Source organism: Hippocampus guttulatus, chromosome 5 (genome assembly GCF_054856545.1).
Source record: "Hippocampus guttulatus isolate MCC_2025c chromosome 5, RoL_Hgut_1.0, whole genome shotgun sequence".
NCBI lineage: Eukaryota > Metazoa > Chordata > Actinopteri > Syngnathiformes > Syngnathidae > Hippocampus > Hippocampus guttulatus.
Window position 1 is genome coordinate 1,109,204 of NC_141265.1, and position 16,435 is coordinate 1,125,638.

The following is a 16,435-nucleotide window of genomic DNA, read 5'->3' on the forward strand; positions in this document are numbered from 1 at the left end:
ATTTCACTTGCTAGAGCATAGTGCTACTTTTATTATACCCTCTAATATTTTTTTTAATTCAATTAAAAATAAAATATGTAAATGTACATGTTTTATTAGTATAACATTTGTTACCTTTTACTCTTAGTTTTGCGATTTAAATTAATACTCACGTTTTATATGGCCGTCTAGAAAGAAAATGTAAATCCTGCTTTGTTTTCAAGGTTGATTTTGTCATTGACCAAGAATGCTGTACTCTACCTGGTTGCACACTAGAGGGCAGTAAATAAACAAGAGCTGCTGCGTTTCTACGCCCAGTGTCGAAGAACAAACTCGGAGCCGCTCGTACTGCGCATGCCCGTTCTACCCAGCTGGAGACGCCGGACAAAAATTGAGGAAAAAACATTTTAAAAGTGAAAACAGCTCTCAATAGTGACGACATTTCCACGAGGATGACTTCCGAGAGTGGCAGACGCTGATCATAACAAGGTGGGTGGATTTCTTGTCTGTTTCTCGGCCACACGGCAAAGTTTTCGGCTTGTTTCGCCACGTTATGCTAACGCCTCGCTCATGTTTTTGAATGACGTGCTTTCATTAAAGGTGGTTTTAGTTTATTAGCTTATCTCTTGTGCCACACGACCTTCAAATACAGATGAGTGTTAAATGTAATGATTCGTGGAGGTGAAAATTAGACATTGGACAGAGCGGGATGAACTGTACATCATGTTAAAAGTGTGTGGAATTAAGTTTGGGACTTGACATGTCCAAAAATGGCCAAGTTGCTAATCAGGACAAATTGAAAGTCATTCCATTCCAACCAATGTGATCCATTTCATTTGTCTTCTTAATGTCTTTCACATTTTACAATTTGGGTATGCATGTTATCCAACACAAAAGCAACTATCCCAAAGTATTGTTTTTATATGAAACGCAAAGATAAGAAATTGATTATCCAGTTTTAACACACGCATGCTTTTTTTTTTTTTGGCCCGTCAAAAAAGTCTCCAGTTTTCATTTTGCCGCTCACATGGGGCAGAAAAAAAAGCTGATAATCACAAAACATAAAAACATCGAAGCGGTATAATGCCTTTGTGTTTTTGATTTTCAAGGAAGAGCCATGGCCTGCGCCCTGGTACCGCTGGACGAGCAGCAGGTGACCGAGCGAGACGAGCTGGGCAGGGAACGCTCGCTGGCCGCGCTGGTGAATCACCGTCCTCTTGTTGTCGTCGAGCCGCCTGCTCGCTCTGGCCATCACCGTCCATCTCTCTGTTCAGCACCCGGACAGGAAGCGGGAACGCCTCTTCGTGCCTTACGTGGCGCTGTCTGCCGACGCCTGTCCGGCCGAGGCGGAGGAGTTCTTGGAACGCGGCGGGTTCATCTTGGAGGATCTGGAATGGCTACTCGGCCTGCCGCATGACAAGTTTTGGTGTCAGGTGAAAGAGGTTTTGATTGGCCCCCTCAAGTTTATTGACGTAATCCCCAATTGACTTGGTCTTGTGGAATTCCATTCGCTGAATGCTGTCGCCTATTCATTTAATCTGAAATTCAAAACATGGACGCTTTTTCTCTTTTCTCAGGTCGTGTTTGACAGGTCGCTGCAAAATTGCCTGGACTCGTACGTCCACCACGCCCCTCGCAGCTTGGACCTGGCCTCCGCGCCGTCGTCTCCGGCGGTGGCAGAAACTCGGCGTTCGCTCCACCGAGCCGTCTTCTTCGCCTTCCTCCGGATGGCCACTCACAAGGAGTCCAAGGTGCGACCGGCCTAATAACCCAATGCAGTCACAAGCCTGTTGAGCGTGGGAAATCGGTTCCGGAGTCGCCGCCGACCCATCGCTCGCCCCGCTCGCACTGTTGTTCGGATTTCGTCTTGAGTTGCAAGTGCTCGCTACGGTGACGGCGAACTGCGAGAGCGCTTTAATACTCATCGAGTTTGCCGTTACCGTTCTTCAGGAGAACTTCATAACGCCCGCCGTGTTTGGGGACATCCTGTACGAGAACTTCCTGTTTGACGTCCCCAAGATGATGGACCTGTGCGCGCTGTTCGGGAAGGGCAACGCCGCGCTGCTGCGCAAGATGATCGGTGACCATTGCCGCCTCACCTCGTCGGCAGCGACCTTTTGTACTCGGTGTGGATGACGGCATCCTTTGTTGAACTCGTTTGCGTGCAGAGAACATCTTCCTTCAACAGCCGTCTTACTACAGAGACCTGGAGGACACCGTGCCCACTATTTTGGAGGTGAGACCAAATTCCGGGCCCATTCATAAACCCGTCGCACAGCAACCCCCCCCCCCCCCCCCAAAACAAAACAAAAAAAAAAACGTCATCACTATATTCGCGTCCAGTTGCAATCCATTAAGGGGGGGGGGGGGGTCAACCCCAACATTTGAGAGACACTATCGTGTCCGATGTCGCCGCACTCGCCTCACGCGGTGGGGGCGGCCATTTTGCCACTTTCTGTCGCCTGAAAATGACATCGCAGTTGTCGGGGCTCAGGTAGCGACCAATCATAACAACGTTTCAGAAAACAAGCGGGTCATGATTGGTCGCTACCCGCGCCCTGAGCGACTGCCATGTATGTCATCTTTGCAGCCACAGAAAGTGGCAAAATGGCCGCCCCCGAGATGGACAAAATGTCTGCCTTTGGCCGCTTCACTCATTTTTCATAACCAGCACATGAATCGGAATGCCGCGTTTAGACTGGCGCGGGCGCATGCGACATTTTCTTGTCAAAGAAATCTGGGGGGTTGACGTCGGCAGAAAAGTCGATTCGCCGATTCTTCACTTGCGCCTCCGCGCCGTGCATTTTTCCACGAACGACGCCGAGAAGAGTTCACGGTCGAGCGTGTCGCCCGTCAGGTGTTTGACACCATTTCGGAGAGGTGTGGCCTGCGCTGCTGCGCCGCCGCCGCCGCCGAACCGGTGAAGCTCAACGCCCACAAGCAGCCGACCGCCGTCGGCATGACGCAACAGGTGAGACGCCAGCGAGCGCCAAAGGCCCCGCCCCGCTTGACGTCACGTCTGGCTTTCCGTGCATTTCCTGTCTTTGCAGGACTTTGTGGACATTGTTCTGTACCTGTGCGACGCAAGCAGCACCTTGCACGCCTTCCTGAGCGTCTTCCCCACCGCTTGCGCCACTTTCCACTCGCGCGGCTTCCTCTGCAGGTAGACGGACGCGCTCCGGCCAAATGGCCGCTCGGACGTCGCGCGTTCGCGCTCACAACGGCGTCTCTGCCTTTTCCCCCTGCTGCAGATTGGCCTCTTTTTACGAGAGCGTCGTGCCCGACCTGGAAAACGCCTTGACCAAGAGGACGTTTCAGGATAAAAGGTGCACGTGGAAGGTGCCTCATTGGCGAGGGGGGGTCGGGAGGGGACTTTATTTTTTTTTTTATGAGCGAAGGTGCAATCCTACGATTGAGGGCCATCCCGACCCGTCCTTCCACCATTTTAAAAATTCAGCTCGCAACGTGAAATTTGGCACATGGTAAGTTGCCTGACACCAAAGTCTCAAAAAGAAGCTCAAAAAAAGCACGGGAAGTCGGTCATTTCTGGTCCAAAGGCGGACCGGTCTCCAAAATGAGCAGGACCGATATTTGCAAACATGCCACGTGCTGAAAGCCTCTTTGCAGTCTGCAGGAAGACGTGTGGCGGAGGTTGTCGCACTCGCGCCGCCGGATGCTGGAGACGGCTCACCTGCTGCTGCACCACACCTGCCTGCAACCCATTCTGGAGGGGTGAGGCCGGCGCCGCCGCCGCCGCCTGGCGCGACGCGGCTATGCTAATGCTAATGCTAACAGTCACACGTGTCATCATGCAGGGCGGAAAACACCCAAACGTTTGCCGAAGAGGTTCTGCAACACTTCACGTCGTTTTTGTCGGAGAAAAGGTGAGAACTTTGCTATTTCCTCCCGGGGATCGATTTGTTATGCCGTGAGTTTTATTTTTTATTTTTGGTTTGTCTTTCTAGGTTTTTGTGCGATTACGACGAGCTGTTTCCCATCGAGGACGATGTCAGCCTCCTCCAACAAGCGCTTCCTGCCATGTATCCTCTCGTCGCCAGGGAAACGCCCGCGTTTAATTCGTTTAAAAAAAAAAAAAACGTCAGTTTCCAAGACTACGTCAACATTCACTTCCTACGCTATCGATTTCGTCGATTTCTTCAGTTAGCAAGTTGTCTTCTAACATGAGATTCCAAAGGGAACTTCTAACGTCGCCGCCGCAGCGCTAGCTTTTGAAGTTGCCGTTACTTCTGCCGTGCGAGCGACGAAATGGCTTCCGGTGTTGCCTCAGGAAGAGCGACGTTAGCTCGTGGAGCCGAGCGACCAACGTCAGACCAAGGAAAGGAAGCCTCAACTTGTGCGCCTCAGCGACGAGACCAGGACGTCCTACCTACTGCAGGGCGTCCGCGGTGCCTGGGAGAGCGCGGGCAGACGCAAGCCGCCGGCCGCGGGGTCCCCGTCGGACGAGCGGGGGGCGGTGGGCGGGGCTTCGCTCACCATCGCTCGGAATCTGAGGGAAGCACAAGGCGGCAGAGAGAGCCCAGGGGGGGCTGAGGCCATCTTGGATCCCCCCCATGGAGGAAGCAACGTATGCCCACGACCCACCCGAAAGAAAAAAAATGGTGACAGGAGCACTCCCCAAAAATCTGATTGTCCGCCGGTTTGCTTCCGCGCCCAGGGTGACGTTTGTCCGTTGAGCGAGGCGGAGCTGCAGTCGCTGCTGTCGTGCATCCGCGACCTGCTGCCCGACCTGGGCGAGGGCTTCCTGCTGGCGTGCCTGCGGCAGTACGGCTACGACTCGGAGCTGGTGATCAACAACATCCTGGAGGGGCGCCTGGCCCCCGACCTGGATGCGCTGGACCGCGCCATGCCCAGGTGAACCCCCCCCCCCCCCCCCCCCCCCCGCCCACATTGCATCACACTCCACGCCAGCGCGCCAATGAGACTTTGGAACGCAGCTGGACTTTTAAATCTTGGAATGGGTCGATTTGCCGGGCAACCCGAACAAGAGGCCGGAGGGAAAAGAAGCGAGAGTCTCAAAATTCCCATTCTAGTCAACGCACCGCGGGAAAAAAAAATTACGGTACGCAATCATGAAATCGAAGCAGCTTTCCGCCAACTGCTTCGAATCCGTCGCACGCAATCTGCCCGTTTCTGGAATGCGCTTGAAAGACCTTTGAAAAATCTTTTCTGACTTCAGCGCGCTTCCGGTCTCGCATTTCAAAGAAAAATGCCGGAAGTGCTTCATGGCCCCGAATTGGAAGCCCAAAAAAAAAAAAAAAAGTCTGAATAAGTCCAAGTCTTCAAGGTGGTTTGGCGATACGACAACCTTCCGCACGATGTCGACGTTTGCGGGCAGCCCGGCTGACGGCGTTGAGGTGTGTCGTCCATTTGACTCTCTGTTGTTCTGCGTTTGGAGGGCGGCGAAAGAAGCTCCCCCCGCCGTCTTGAACAGCAGATCCAACGTGTTTGACGACGACGAGTTTGACGTCTTCCGCAGGGATCGCGTGGACATGACGCGCATCTGGAAGGGAAGGAGGTGAGAGAGAGCGCCGGCGCGCAAACGTGATTTGAAAAACGGAAGCCCGAATATTTCACGCTCGACCTTAAAAACGCCCTTCCGAACCCCCCCAACAGGAAAGGCGAGAGCGCCGACGAGCTGCTCGGCGACAAGCGCCACATATCCGAGCAGCGCGCTCGCTACCGGGCCTACGAGACGGTGGTGGACGAGGCGGAGCTGCAGGCGGGAGACGCGGCGGGGGCGTCGGCTCGCTACGGCGCCGGCGACGAGTACGACGACGAGTACGACGACACGTACGACGTCAACCAAGTGGGCGCCAACGACCTGGACGGAGACACCCTGCTGAGCAGAAGGTACGGGAGGGCCAGCCCCCCCCCCCCCCCCCCCCGCGTATTGCAGCTTCGGCATTTGCTCGTTTGCCTGCGTAGCGATGGCAATCGAAAAGCGGTCCCGAGAGTTTCAAATCCCCTCAAACAAGACTGCCCATGACGGCACATTGAAAATAAAAGAGAAGGGGCCCCCGCCCGAGAACGAAATCCCGCGGAACCTTATAAGGCAGATTTTCGACCGCACTCGTCTTTTGCGCCATCCTGTGGCACCTGCGGACAATTACATCATAAAACGTTGCCCTCGTCGTGGTGACTTCTCAGCACCGATTTCGACTCCGATGCTAACTGACAGCTTTCCCCTTTCAGACCGTTCACGCTGCCTCGAGTCCTCCAGAGAGCAGACAAAGCGGACGAGATGGAGGACGACGAACGGCAGGAAGAGGACCAAGCGCTGCAGGTCGGCGGAGAGGATGGCCGTCCGCTTTGCGCGTTTCAAATCAATGCGAGAGCCTCGCCCAGGCCTGAAATCCTAAATCGAATCCTTTGTTGTGTCCAGCAGAGCAACGTGAACAGGGACCAGTTCGTTCAGGACCCGGCGCTGCTGAGGGAGCGAGCCGAGGCCAGAAGAGCCGCCGCGCAGCAAAGGAAAGGGTGAGGCGCCCGCAAGCGAGACTCGCGGCGACCGACAAACGCCCGCCGTCCCGTCTATTAAGCGTCCACCGATCCTTCGCAGCATCCAGCCCGAGCGTCCCAGCCACGTGGTGGGCCGTCCCAAAGGCCGGGGACAGACGCTGGACACGTTCCTGGACAGACGCAAGAAGGAGGCCAACAAGAGCCGCGGGGCCAACCACAACCGCCGCAACATGGCCGACCGCAAGAGAAACAAAGGTATGATCCCCTCGTGAAGGGACGTTCCGAAGAACAGGAGGGCTATCGTCTTTTTTTTTTTTTTTAAATATGACTGACACTCTCTTGTTTGGACAAATAATTTATTTGATTGGAAACCAAGGTTTATTTTTGCAATGAAAAAGCAAAGTCTGACATCTGGAAGAAGCGGACGCTCCGCACCGCTTTGCGCCTCGGCAAACCACAAATCTGCAACTTTTGTACACGCGCCCGATCCCTTCGCACTTTGTAACCGCAGGACATGAAAACGCTGAAAATAAAAAGTCGGATCAGGTGTCCCGCCCGCTTCTCATCGCTCACACCTAAAACACACTCGAGGGCTTCATCGGATTCATAGTTGCGGACCCACCTGTGCCCGACTTGCCGGCTGAGGTTTTCGTGGTCGCGGATGCAAAAGCACAAAGTGTCAAAAATGTTGTCCAGGTTGAAAAGGGGGGGAAGGAAAATCTCCCACGAAACGCCGGACATGCGACCGTTTGGGATCCCATTGAGGCGGCACTCGGCTCCTTCAAACAAATAAAAATGGAGTGTCGCCACGGTGACGCTATTTGTCTCTGTGGACGCCGCCTAAGAAAGGAAAAATTTGTAAATAAGACGAGCGCCGCTACGGACTCATTTATCGACAAGAAAAATGTCATTTTGATTGCAAACTAACAGCTTCTTGCAAGATAAACATTGCGGACCAAGAACTGATCTCCTGCCATCTAGTGGCGATTCATCAGACTGAAATCAGTCCCTCAGCCTTGAGACTGATCAAAAAGGTGCGCAAGCCCTTTGAAAATATTCTTGAAGGAAAAACACCCAAACATATTTATACATTTTGGTCCTAAACGATTGTGTTTTTGCAATTTTCAATTTTCTGTTTTTGGCAGTAAATGAGTTGATTAATAAGAAAAACACCTTCAAGAAGCGACGAGCACTGCGTTTCACAACCATTTGAAATGGAAGCGTCACATTATGCTCCATGTGTGTGCGCTCCACTTCGTGTTGATGGAACACACTTATTCTCGATGCTACTATTTTCCCAAAATGTCCTCATTTTTCATTTGCTTTTGAGCATTGCGTCATGAATCGGTTGCGCCAGATTCTGTCGCGCTCACCCAAGATGCTGCGCTTGCACAACGGGCAGGTGTAACGCAGCAGCAGCCAGGGATCCACGCAATCCCGGTGGTACTCGTGTCGGCACGGCAACACGCGAAGACACTGCAGACGGGGACGCGCGTCAACGGTCTCGTTTGCAAGTTCGGCTAGGTTTGCCCGTCTTACTTGATTGCGGTTGAAGGGCTCCAGACAGACGGCGCAGTTGTCCGTCTCGCCGCGCCGCACTTTAGGCCTTCGGTACGTTTTAGTCCGGAGGGAGGACATGGTCTTCAGGACGTCCCGTTTAGCCAGAGACTGAAGGAGACGCGGTCATTCGTGATCGATTTGACAGCCGTCTACCCCGGACGGGGACTCACCTCCATGTTGCCGTGGAGGTGGCGGTCGGAGTTATGCCGGCGAGCCTGCAGGATGACGCCCGTGCTGAGGACGAGCGCCACCCACAGGATGGTGTCCCACAGCCGCTGCAGGTACTTCTGAACACAGGCATACAGGACGCACCGTTTGGAAGGGATAGAAAAATGCAACTCATCGGTTTCATTTTAGGATTCTCGGCATACAAGTGGGAAAGCAAGTTAACCACTGTAGTGAAATGTTAAAAAAAAAAAAAAGGCCCCAGTCAGCAAAGGCATCTGGCCCGGATTCGGCATGAAGCTGGCACAGCTGGCCTTGAGTCGGCACTGGCATAATGCATGTGGGCCGAACACGGCCCAGGAGTGGCAAAGGAGGCACTGGCTTGACTCTGGCAAACCAGATGAGGGCCAGTTGTGGAGTGAAGTATTTGGGCCAGAAATCAATTTACAACTCCGGCCCGTAAATGGCCAGCCAGAATTGAGCCACCCTTAAATGCAGTTTCAGATTTATTTTTTCAACACAGACTTATTTTACAATTGCACACCGATGCGGAATTCCATTCATCACACACACACACACACACACACACACACATGCGTGCGAGGTTCAAACGGGCCCGCGGGATAATTTAAAAATGAAAAAAAATGCATAAAAGACAGAATGAATATTTTTAATAAGGTGCAATCCATTGAGTATCCGCTAGGGGACACTGTTTTGACCAGAGAAGAAGACAACAGCAGCCTCAGTCCGTCACTGAGACGGACCCATGTCAGCAGACGCTATCAATAGCACTCTCACATTTACACATTTAATAGCACTCTCCTTAGTTTGTAAGGTGTAGGCAGGGATTACATTTCGATTTTATATGCACGTGTAAATGGTTTAAAACTTCCTTTCTTTATAAATCTTGTTTAATCATAAAGTGCATTACTATATTTTTCAATACCAATTACTTGCTAAAGTTTGTACAATCAATGTGATCAGCTGCAATGCATATATGTGAATGATAAAAGTAAATTGCACATTTGTTTAAAGAAATGTAAGGTGCTTCATGAAATGTTTTGTAAAAGATACGTTCATTTCAACATTTTCCTAATGTTCTTGTGCTTCTTTATCCCAAAACAAAGGAAAGACATATTGTTTTGGTTGTTTATAGCAAAGTATGGTATCATTTTAATGGTCCGCCCACTTCACCACACACATCTACCGAGGCCGTATGTGGCCCACCATGTGAAATGAGTTTGACACCAGTGATGTATAGTAAGGCGTTTTTAGCCGCAAAAAACAACCATGTACAGAAAGGCGTTTTTAGCCGAAAAAAACGACCATGTATAGGAAGCCGTTTTTAGCTGAAAAAAACGACCATGTATATATAGTAAGGCGTTTTTGGCCGAACTTTTTAGCCGAAAAAATCCGACCATGTATAGTAAGGCGTTTTTTAACCGAAAAAAACGACCATGTATATAGTAAGGCGTTTTTGGCCGAAATTTTTAGCTGAAAAAAACGACAATGTATAGTAAGGCGTTTTTAACCGAAAAAAAACGACCATGTATAGTAAGGCGTTTTTGGCCGAAATTTTTAGCGGAAAAAAACGACCATGTATAGTAAGGCGTTTGTCATGGATGCCAGACGTGGCCACTGCCGGACCGTCATTCATTGAGGTATGTGGGTAGAGTGTACTGCCGTGTCTGCCCCAGAGCTGGGCCAGACCAATTTTGCTGACTGGGGCTGGTCTTACAAGTCCATCATGTTAGCAGGTAGCATGTCAGGAAGGTAGCAGGATGACACGCACCTGCACCTGCGAGTTGGTCTCCCCTGTGCAGATGACGCCCTGCCACTCTCCATAGCGCCCCCCTCTGGAGCGCCCGCAGCTTGACCACAGCGTCAGCGTGGCGCTCTGTCGCACAACAAGCAAACACAACCTCCGAATGACTGTCCGCCAAGGTCGGCTACGGCTGACGCTCACCAGGTTGTCATGTAGGACGTTGCTGAAGGTAATCTTAGCGCTCGCATGGAGACCCCTGAGGATCGAAAAATGGATCAACATGTTCATATATGAGCACGTTAGCGCGTGAGCATACCTGAGCAGCACTCCGATGAGCCTGGTGACGTTCTCCGACGTCTGGATGACAATGACAGGCTTGGACAGAACCTGAGACAGATCCATCTCAAGCACAACACAAACACATTTATTGTTATTTTATTCACAGGCACACAAGCGCACGCGCACTTTTTTTCTTACTTCTCTGACGGTATTTTGGTTAAGAGCCAGGATGATGAGCGCCGAGGCGCCAAGCAGCAACGCTCGCTTCATCTACACAACAAAATTGGAGAATATGTTCTTTTGGTCAAGAGGAAAACGTTATCAGTCTGCACTCATAACATGATTCTTATTCCACACATATTCACCACTCTTCTCATTCCAAAATTCTCCACCGATTCCATCACTCTCTCCCAATACACACCTTTTTCCAAGACAACATTGCCAAACAATACGTCGATTTTACATTCGTACGTCCTCCTTTTCACATTTCTTGACCAAAATTATTTTTTCATCGGTGCAAGCGTGCCATGAACATTTTCATTGGGCGCATTTTCAAGAAGTCTACCGCATAACCACAATGTTCATAATATTTACCCTGCTGACGACCGCCTCGGTGAAGGACTCGTGTTGCTTCCCGGCGGATCCTTGGTGGTCTTCCACGGGCATCACGCCGATCCAAAGCTGCCCTTCCTCCTGGGCATCTCCGCTCAGCTGCAACTCCGCGTCACGAATCTAACGCACCAACTAGACTTCAATATATGCACCTACTCCGTAATACTCAAAGAAGCGTAAATGTGACGCTCCGACCAGAACGAGTTCTCCCTCCAGGTTCTCCGGGTCCTCACCGGGGCCCTCGCTGCTCTTTCTCCGGCTGGCTGTCATCACCTCCCCGCGGAGCAGAGCGCCACTAAGCCGCTGCTCCTCGTATACCTCCACCACAGCGACCCGTGGAGCAGCCCCTGCCGCCTCCACGAAGGGCAACAGCAGCCCCGGCCACAGAAGCATCGCCAGCGGGGACGCCATGGTGATCCAGTCCGACAGCTTAAGAGCTAAAAGCGTCTCCAAGAGACTTTTATTGATTTACTTTTCATTTATTTTGCAACGAGTCGGGCAACTGTCAGCCATTGTTTTGCTAGCTCTAATGCCAAAGAACGTAAACAAGCGAATAGCACTTCCGGTCACGACCACAGCGGACCGTGCGAGAGGATTACATTCATCACCTTCACGCGCGTCGTCAGTACATCAGTTACCTCCACAAGATGTGCATACAATTTGTAATCACGAAGAAGCATGGCGCATGACGCTTTGTGACATCTGAACATTTAATGCCCATTCCTAACTTGGGCGCGGTTCGAGGGCTGAAAAGAACATTCTCATAGGCACTTTGGGGCCTGTGTTGGAATTCGGTCAACGACGGAATACTTTTCACCCTTCAAGCCGACAGAAATACAACGCCCTACCTCTTAATCTTAAGGGTGCTTTTACAAGCATTTAGCCAGCCACCGTAACGTCGGTACTTTGTCATGTTCGAGAAAGGATGATTCGCCATGCAAGAGGGTGCCGTTACTTACTTCCGGTTTCGTCTCTGACGAAAAGACGATGATCAGTTTCAAAACTAGCCGTCGGATTGAAATACGCATTTTCAGTTAAACAAGAAACGGATTTCACCGTATTTTAAAACTGGCTAGCTAGTTTTGAATGTTTGAGAAGCTTATCAGCAAAACAATGTAATTCAGTTGTTCGCATCAGGTTTTGTTTCGAAGTTGAATGATGTCGACTGACTCGACCGTTTGACTCCCAACAGTCACCTCAGACAATATGAATTATATGCGTGGAAGCGCGTTCCCAGTGCAAAATACGGAGGCGTATGAGCTTCCAGCTTTCGTTATTCGGTTGTTTAAAGCTGCTCTCCCTTCGCCGTCCACGTGAGGCACCTGACTATAGAGAGGCCTTGTCGGCCACTTTGTCATGAAGCTTCGTGGGAACATTTATCCTCATCCTTCCGGAAGTATATATATGCTTGCCATTATTATTTTGTTTGTCTTTTATGTTTTGACAATAAAGATTTTGCATTCTATTTTTGTGGTTGTTTTGTGCAGCACTTTTTGGGAGGCGTGAATGTTATTATTTAAAAAAAAAAGAGACCCCACTTTTCCTTCATTCATAAATATTTTATATACAAAATCTTCCACTGTTATATCACACAATGACTGACTGAATTGAATGACTCACATATTTGATCAGTCCCCATGAGTCACATTACATTCATGGCAAAAGTGTTTACCGGTTCCACCGTTTGTACACTTTGTTCAAATACATGCTTTTGTTTCTTTATCTTCATGTGTACCTTGGATGACTTGGCACGTTGTAAACACACATGGCGTTGTAAATAACGTCACATGTCGACATCCAACTCAAAATGTCCACGGAGACTTTGAAAAGTCACAAAGTTGAACGTTTGTCCTCGTTTTGGCAGCAGTCGTCGCAGTTTGAATACAAGGCAGCAAAAAAATAGGCATGACGATTCATGTCCGTAACGCAGCACAAGCAACAGTTTGCTTTCCTGCTTTTTGAAATCCACAAGTGTTGCCGTCAAGCACCAGTTTTAAGGACATCGAGTGAAGAAAGGTACGCAAACTCGCCGCGCGATGCGGACTCTGCTCCTCGTCACAGCCACATATTTCTTTTTTTTTTTACAACTCACTCATTCTGTCCAGAAAACTTTCACATCAAACGACATTTTAAAGCGCTCATGAACTACTATGTTGTTTTCCACCAACAAAATGGCGGCAATAGTTTGCAAAATGGTTGCCGTTCAAGGTATGATACGTAAGAGTACACTTTGAAGCTAACTCGCTAGCTTCTTCTAATAATGCAGAAATCAAAATATTTGTAAACATTACGATGGGCATTTTGGAGGAATGTCTTAGTTTGGCTCAGATAAATTACCCCGAAACTGAATGTGGACAATACTTCAGGACCATTCAGTTGCTGATCCTTCTAGTTCCAGGACTTCTCAAAAATACTTAGCAGACTTTTCTTTTGGTCGTGATAAATTACTCCAGAACTATTTTATTCGACATTACTCACAGTTCTAGCAAAGTTCGTGGAACTGTTAGTTTTTGTTACCAGTAGTTTCTGGACATGTGTTTCTTCCCAAAGTTTCTTGGAACTCTGGAAAGTACTATCCCTGATGCAAGTTCTTCTTCTGGCCCTGACAAAACTAGACGGTATCAAATCTAGGCTAAAGTTTCAGGAGCTTTTACTTCTTGGTAATTGCAGTTCCTGGTTTTTAAACTTGCCTGAAGGCTCCTGGACTTGCTGAAAGGACTAGCCCCATTTGAACCAAAGTCCGGAGGCTCTTCAAGATCCAGGTAGCTTTGGGTCTTGGTTCATGACCGTTAGATCTCTCTCCGAAGGACGCCCGATATTTAGCAATAATTCCTGCGGCGCGCACACACAACGGTAATTCTAAGCTGCCTAAAAGTTCCAGAAACGTTAATTTTGGGTGTTTGCAGTTCCTGGAACTAAAAGGTTGCCTTTAGGGGCGTTGTAAGGGTTAACTTCTGGCTCTAGATTTCGCCAATGGGTCCAATGGTCCCAACACTCGTGGTCCTGTAAAAGTTACTAGTTCCAATCTAAAGTTTCTGGAACTTTGAGTTCTTGGTTCTTGTAGTTCCCGGAACTAATGGGTTCCAATCAGCCATGTAGGAGCGTGATCTTTTAGTCTTGGAGTTCCAAAGGTCAGAACACACAAGAGGGCCTATAAAAGTTACTCGTTCCATCTAAAGTTTCTGAAACCTTTTTGATCTTGGTACTTGCATTTCCTGGACCCGCTCTCAGTTGGGTTTTGCTAATAATTGCCGCGGTGCCAACACGCAGGAGTCCTTCAAAGCTGCATGCTGTTTTTGTCCGTGGTACCGGCGGTCCGCGGACCCCGTTGGGAAAGGTTCCTCCTTCACCTGCCCTCCTCGGGGGGCCGCGTCTCCGACTTGATCCTGACGAACTCCTTGGCCACGTCGTCGTTGGCCCGCTGGGCCAGGATGCGCAGGACGGTGGCGCCCGTCTGGTCGGTGTGGACGGCGGGACCCAGGGGGCACCAGCAGACGCAGGCGCGGCGCCCGGCCAGGTCGCGCAGCTGCAGCACGGCCACGCCCACCACCCGGTCGGCCCGCCCGAAGCAGTAGTCCTTGACCGAGGCCTGCAGCTCGCAGCATTCGCCGCCTTCTTTGCCCAACGCACTGGCGAGGAGCCGCAACGCGCGCGTTAGTGCAAAGCGCACTCGGACAAGGGCCAGCAATCAAGAAAAGGGACACACGCTTGCTGGGGCCCCTTCATTTCAAACCCGTACCCTGGCTTCAAGCCTTAAAGCTTGTTTAAAACCCTACAGTCGTTCTGAAACCTTATTTTGAAACCCTCATTCAGGGTTCAAACGCTCTCACGTTGAAATTCGAAACCTGGCTGCAAAGCTGCAATTGAAAATCTACTTAGAAACCCGAAAACCGTTCTTGAAAACTCTTACTCGACACCCTAACCTAGTCTTGAAACCCTACTTTAGAACCCCAACACCGGCTGAAAAGACTACTTTTAAACCTTCATCTGAAACTGTCCTTTCAAATGGCAACTCTGGCCTCACATTGAATCTGAAAGCCCAAACCTTGTTTCAAGCCCTGAGTTGACACCCTAACCTGGTCTTGAAACCCTAAGGCAGGCTGGAAGCCCTACTTTTTAACCCCAACCCCGGTTTCAAAACCTAACTTGAAACCCTACTAACCAAATACTGCCCTTAAACCTAGTTTATGGCCCAAATTTGAAACCCAACTTAGTCTTGAAACTCTACTTTGAAAACCTAATGCAGGCTTTTTGACCCTAATCTGTTTTTTTTTTCACCCCGACTTGATCCCCTATTCCCGGCTGCAAACCGTAAATCGAAACCCCACTTTCAAACACTCAACCTTGATTTAAAACCCTTACCTGACACCCATTGGCCAGTCTTGAAACACTGGCTTCAAAGCCGAGCTTGAAACCCTCCTTTCCAGTCTTGAAACCAAATGACGAACTCCTCACTCTCGTTTGAAATCCTAACTTGGAACCATAACCTTTGTTTCAGACCGAAAGCTGTCATTTCTCACCCTAAATCTGTTTGAAACCCAAAGCCACGCTTGAGACCCTACTTTGAAACTATCGCGGTGTCTCAAAACCCTAATTTCAAACGTTAATGAGAAAGTGCGAGCCTTGTTTTAAACTCTCTCGTGACATCCCACCCTTCTCTCTTGGCACCCTAACCTCGTCTTGAAAGCACAACCCAGGCCTCATCCACACCCAAACTCAAACCGCGTTTAACCCCTGACCCATTTTTCAATGCGTGAGGTGACGCGTGTGCGACTGACTATTGGAAGCTCTCGTTGAACTTGGCGCTCCAGCAGTTGTTCTTGGACTTGGTGGTGAACTTGCGCTTCTTGTCGGCCAGCGCCGGCCCCAGCAGGGAAACTTCCACGAAGGGCCGGAACATTCCTGACGTCTGCCAGCGCAGGTCGTTGACGCCGATCACTGACGGACGACACGGCGACCGCTCGGTAAGTCTCCCAGCGCCACCGTCGCGCTCTTAAATGCGAAACGGAGCGGCCGTCACCTTTGACGCTGACTTTGCGTTCCTTGGCGACGACGTCCACCTGCAGCACGACTTCGCCGATCGGGTTCTCCACTCCCGAACCTCAAACAGAAAAGGACACACCCTCATTTGAAACCCGAAAAGTTTAAGCTAGATCTTGACCTAAAAACCCAACCCAGGCTGTAAACCGCAATCTTGTCTTAAACCCCATCTTAAAACCCTACTTTGAAACCCCAATTCAAAATGTTCAAAACCCCAATTCAAAATGTTCACCCCGACTTGAAACTATCATTTCATAACCATCTCAGTCGCATTTTGTAAGATACTTTTTTACTCGAGTATTACTTTCAGATACTTTACGGAAGACTGTAAAAGTGAAGCCCGAACTTGTTTGCTGGTGCGCAAAATGTTTCGACGTTGACAGATGACATCATTCGGGGGGGCGGGGCTTAAGGGCTCACCTCGATCGGGTCGAACCTTTTCATTGGCCGTGATTCTGATGCCCATGCCGCTGTGCACTAGGGACACACGTGCACACATACGTTTATTGTGTGTGTGTGTGTGTGTGTGCGTGCGCGCGCTTGAGCGAGCGCATG

At 50.1% G+C, this 16,435-nt stretch overlaps 3 protein-coding genes across 10 annotated transcripts in view; 1 reads left to right on the forward strand and 2 right to left on the reverse strand.

The window, feature by feature from the left end:
- The first annotated feature begins 323 nt into the window (after positions 1-323).
- On the forward strand, positions 324-7,006 carry ascc2 (activating signal cointegrator 1 complex subunit 2). Of its 2 annotated transcripts, none has more exons than XM_086111713.1 (19): positions 324-468; positions 1,089-1,180; positions 1,254-1,412; positions 1,557-1,730; positions 1,930-2,059; positions 2,148-2,215; positions 2,837-2,950; positions 3,030-3,142; positions 3,231-3,305; positions 3,607-3,711; positions 3,795-3,863; positions 3,945-4,019; positions 4,345-4,564; positions 4,655-4,851; positions 5,396-5,515; positions 5,614-5,850; positions 6,193-6,283; positions 6,383-6,477; positions 6,560-7,006. In XM_086111713.1, exons 2-19 carry the CDS (start codon positions 1,097-1,099, stop codon positions 6,729-6,731), a joined length of 2,298 nt encoding a protein of 765 aa, XP_085967839.1. In that variant the 5' UTR covers positions 324-468; positions 1,089-1,096; the 3' UTR covers positions 6,732-7,006. The 2 variants fall into 2 exon arrangements, with proteins under 2 accessions (XP_085967839.1, XP_085967841.1); XM_086111715.1 differs by having other exon boundaries at positions 6,386-6,477.
- Positions 6,799-12,032, reverse strand: rnf215 (ring finger protein 215). Of its 6 annotated transcripts, XM_086111721.1 has the most exons (10): positions 11,036-12,024; positions 10,823-10,960; positions 10,427-10,498; positions 10,266-10,351; positions 10,151-10,205; positions 9,977-10,081; positions 8,190-8,306; positions 7,999-8,127; positions 7,833-7,935; positions 7,123-7,299 (listed from the first exon to the last, which is right to left on the reverse strand). In XM_086111721.1, the coding sequence occupies exons 1-10, from the start codon at positions 11,249-11,251 to the stop codon at positions 7,277-7,279; spliced, it is 1,044 nt and encodes a 347-aa protein (XP_085967847.1). In that variant the 5' UTR covers positions 11,252-12,024; the 3' UTR covers positions 7,123-7,276. The 6 variants fall into 6 exon arrangements, with proteins under 6 accessions (XP_085967844.1, XP_085967843.1, XP_085967842.1 ...); XM_086111718.1 differs by lacking the exon at positions 7,833-7,935 and adding an exon at positions 6,799-6,982 and having other exon boundaries at positions 7,082-7,299; positions 9,977-10,205; positions 11,036-12,032; XM_086111717.1 differs by lacking the exon at positions 7,833-7,935 and having other exon boundaries at positions 6,799-7,299; positions 11,036-12,030.
- Positions 12,033-12,908: 876 nt separating this feature from the next.
- LOC147204582 (uncharacterized) overlaps positions 12,909-16,435 on the reverse strand; it is a 57,781-nt gene continuing 54,254 nt past the window's right edge. For both annotated transcript variants that reach the window (XM_086112286.1, XM_086112284.1), the window contains 4 exons: positions 16,301-16,357; positions 15,861-15,941; positions 15,619-15,778; positions 12,909-14,469 (listed from right to left, as the gene is read on the reverse strand). In XM_086112286.1, the coding sequence (XP_085968412.1) occupies positions 14,187-14,469; positions 15,619-15,778; positions 15,861-15,941; positions 16,301-16,357 (581 nt within the window). In that variant the 3' untranslated portion in view covers positions 12,909-14,186. The remainder of the gene's footprint in view (positions 14,470-15,618; positions 15,779-15,860; positions 15,942-16,300; positions 16,358-16,435) is intronic.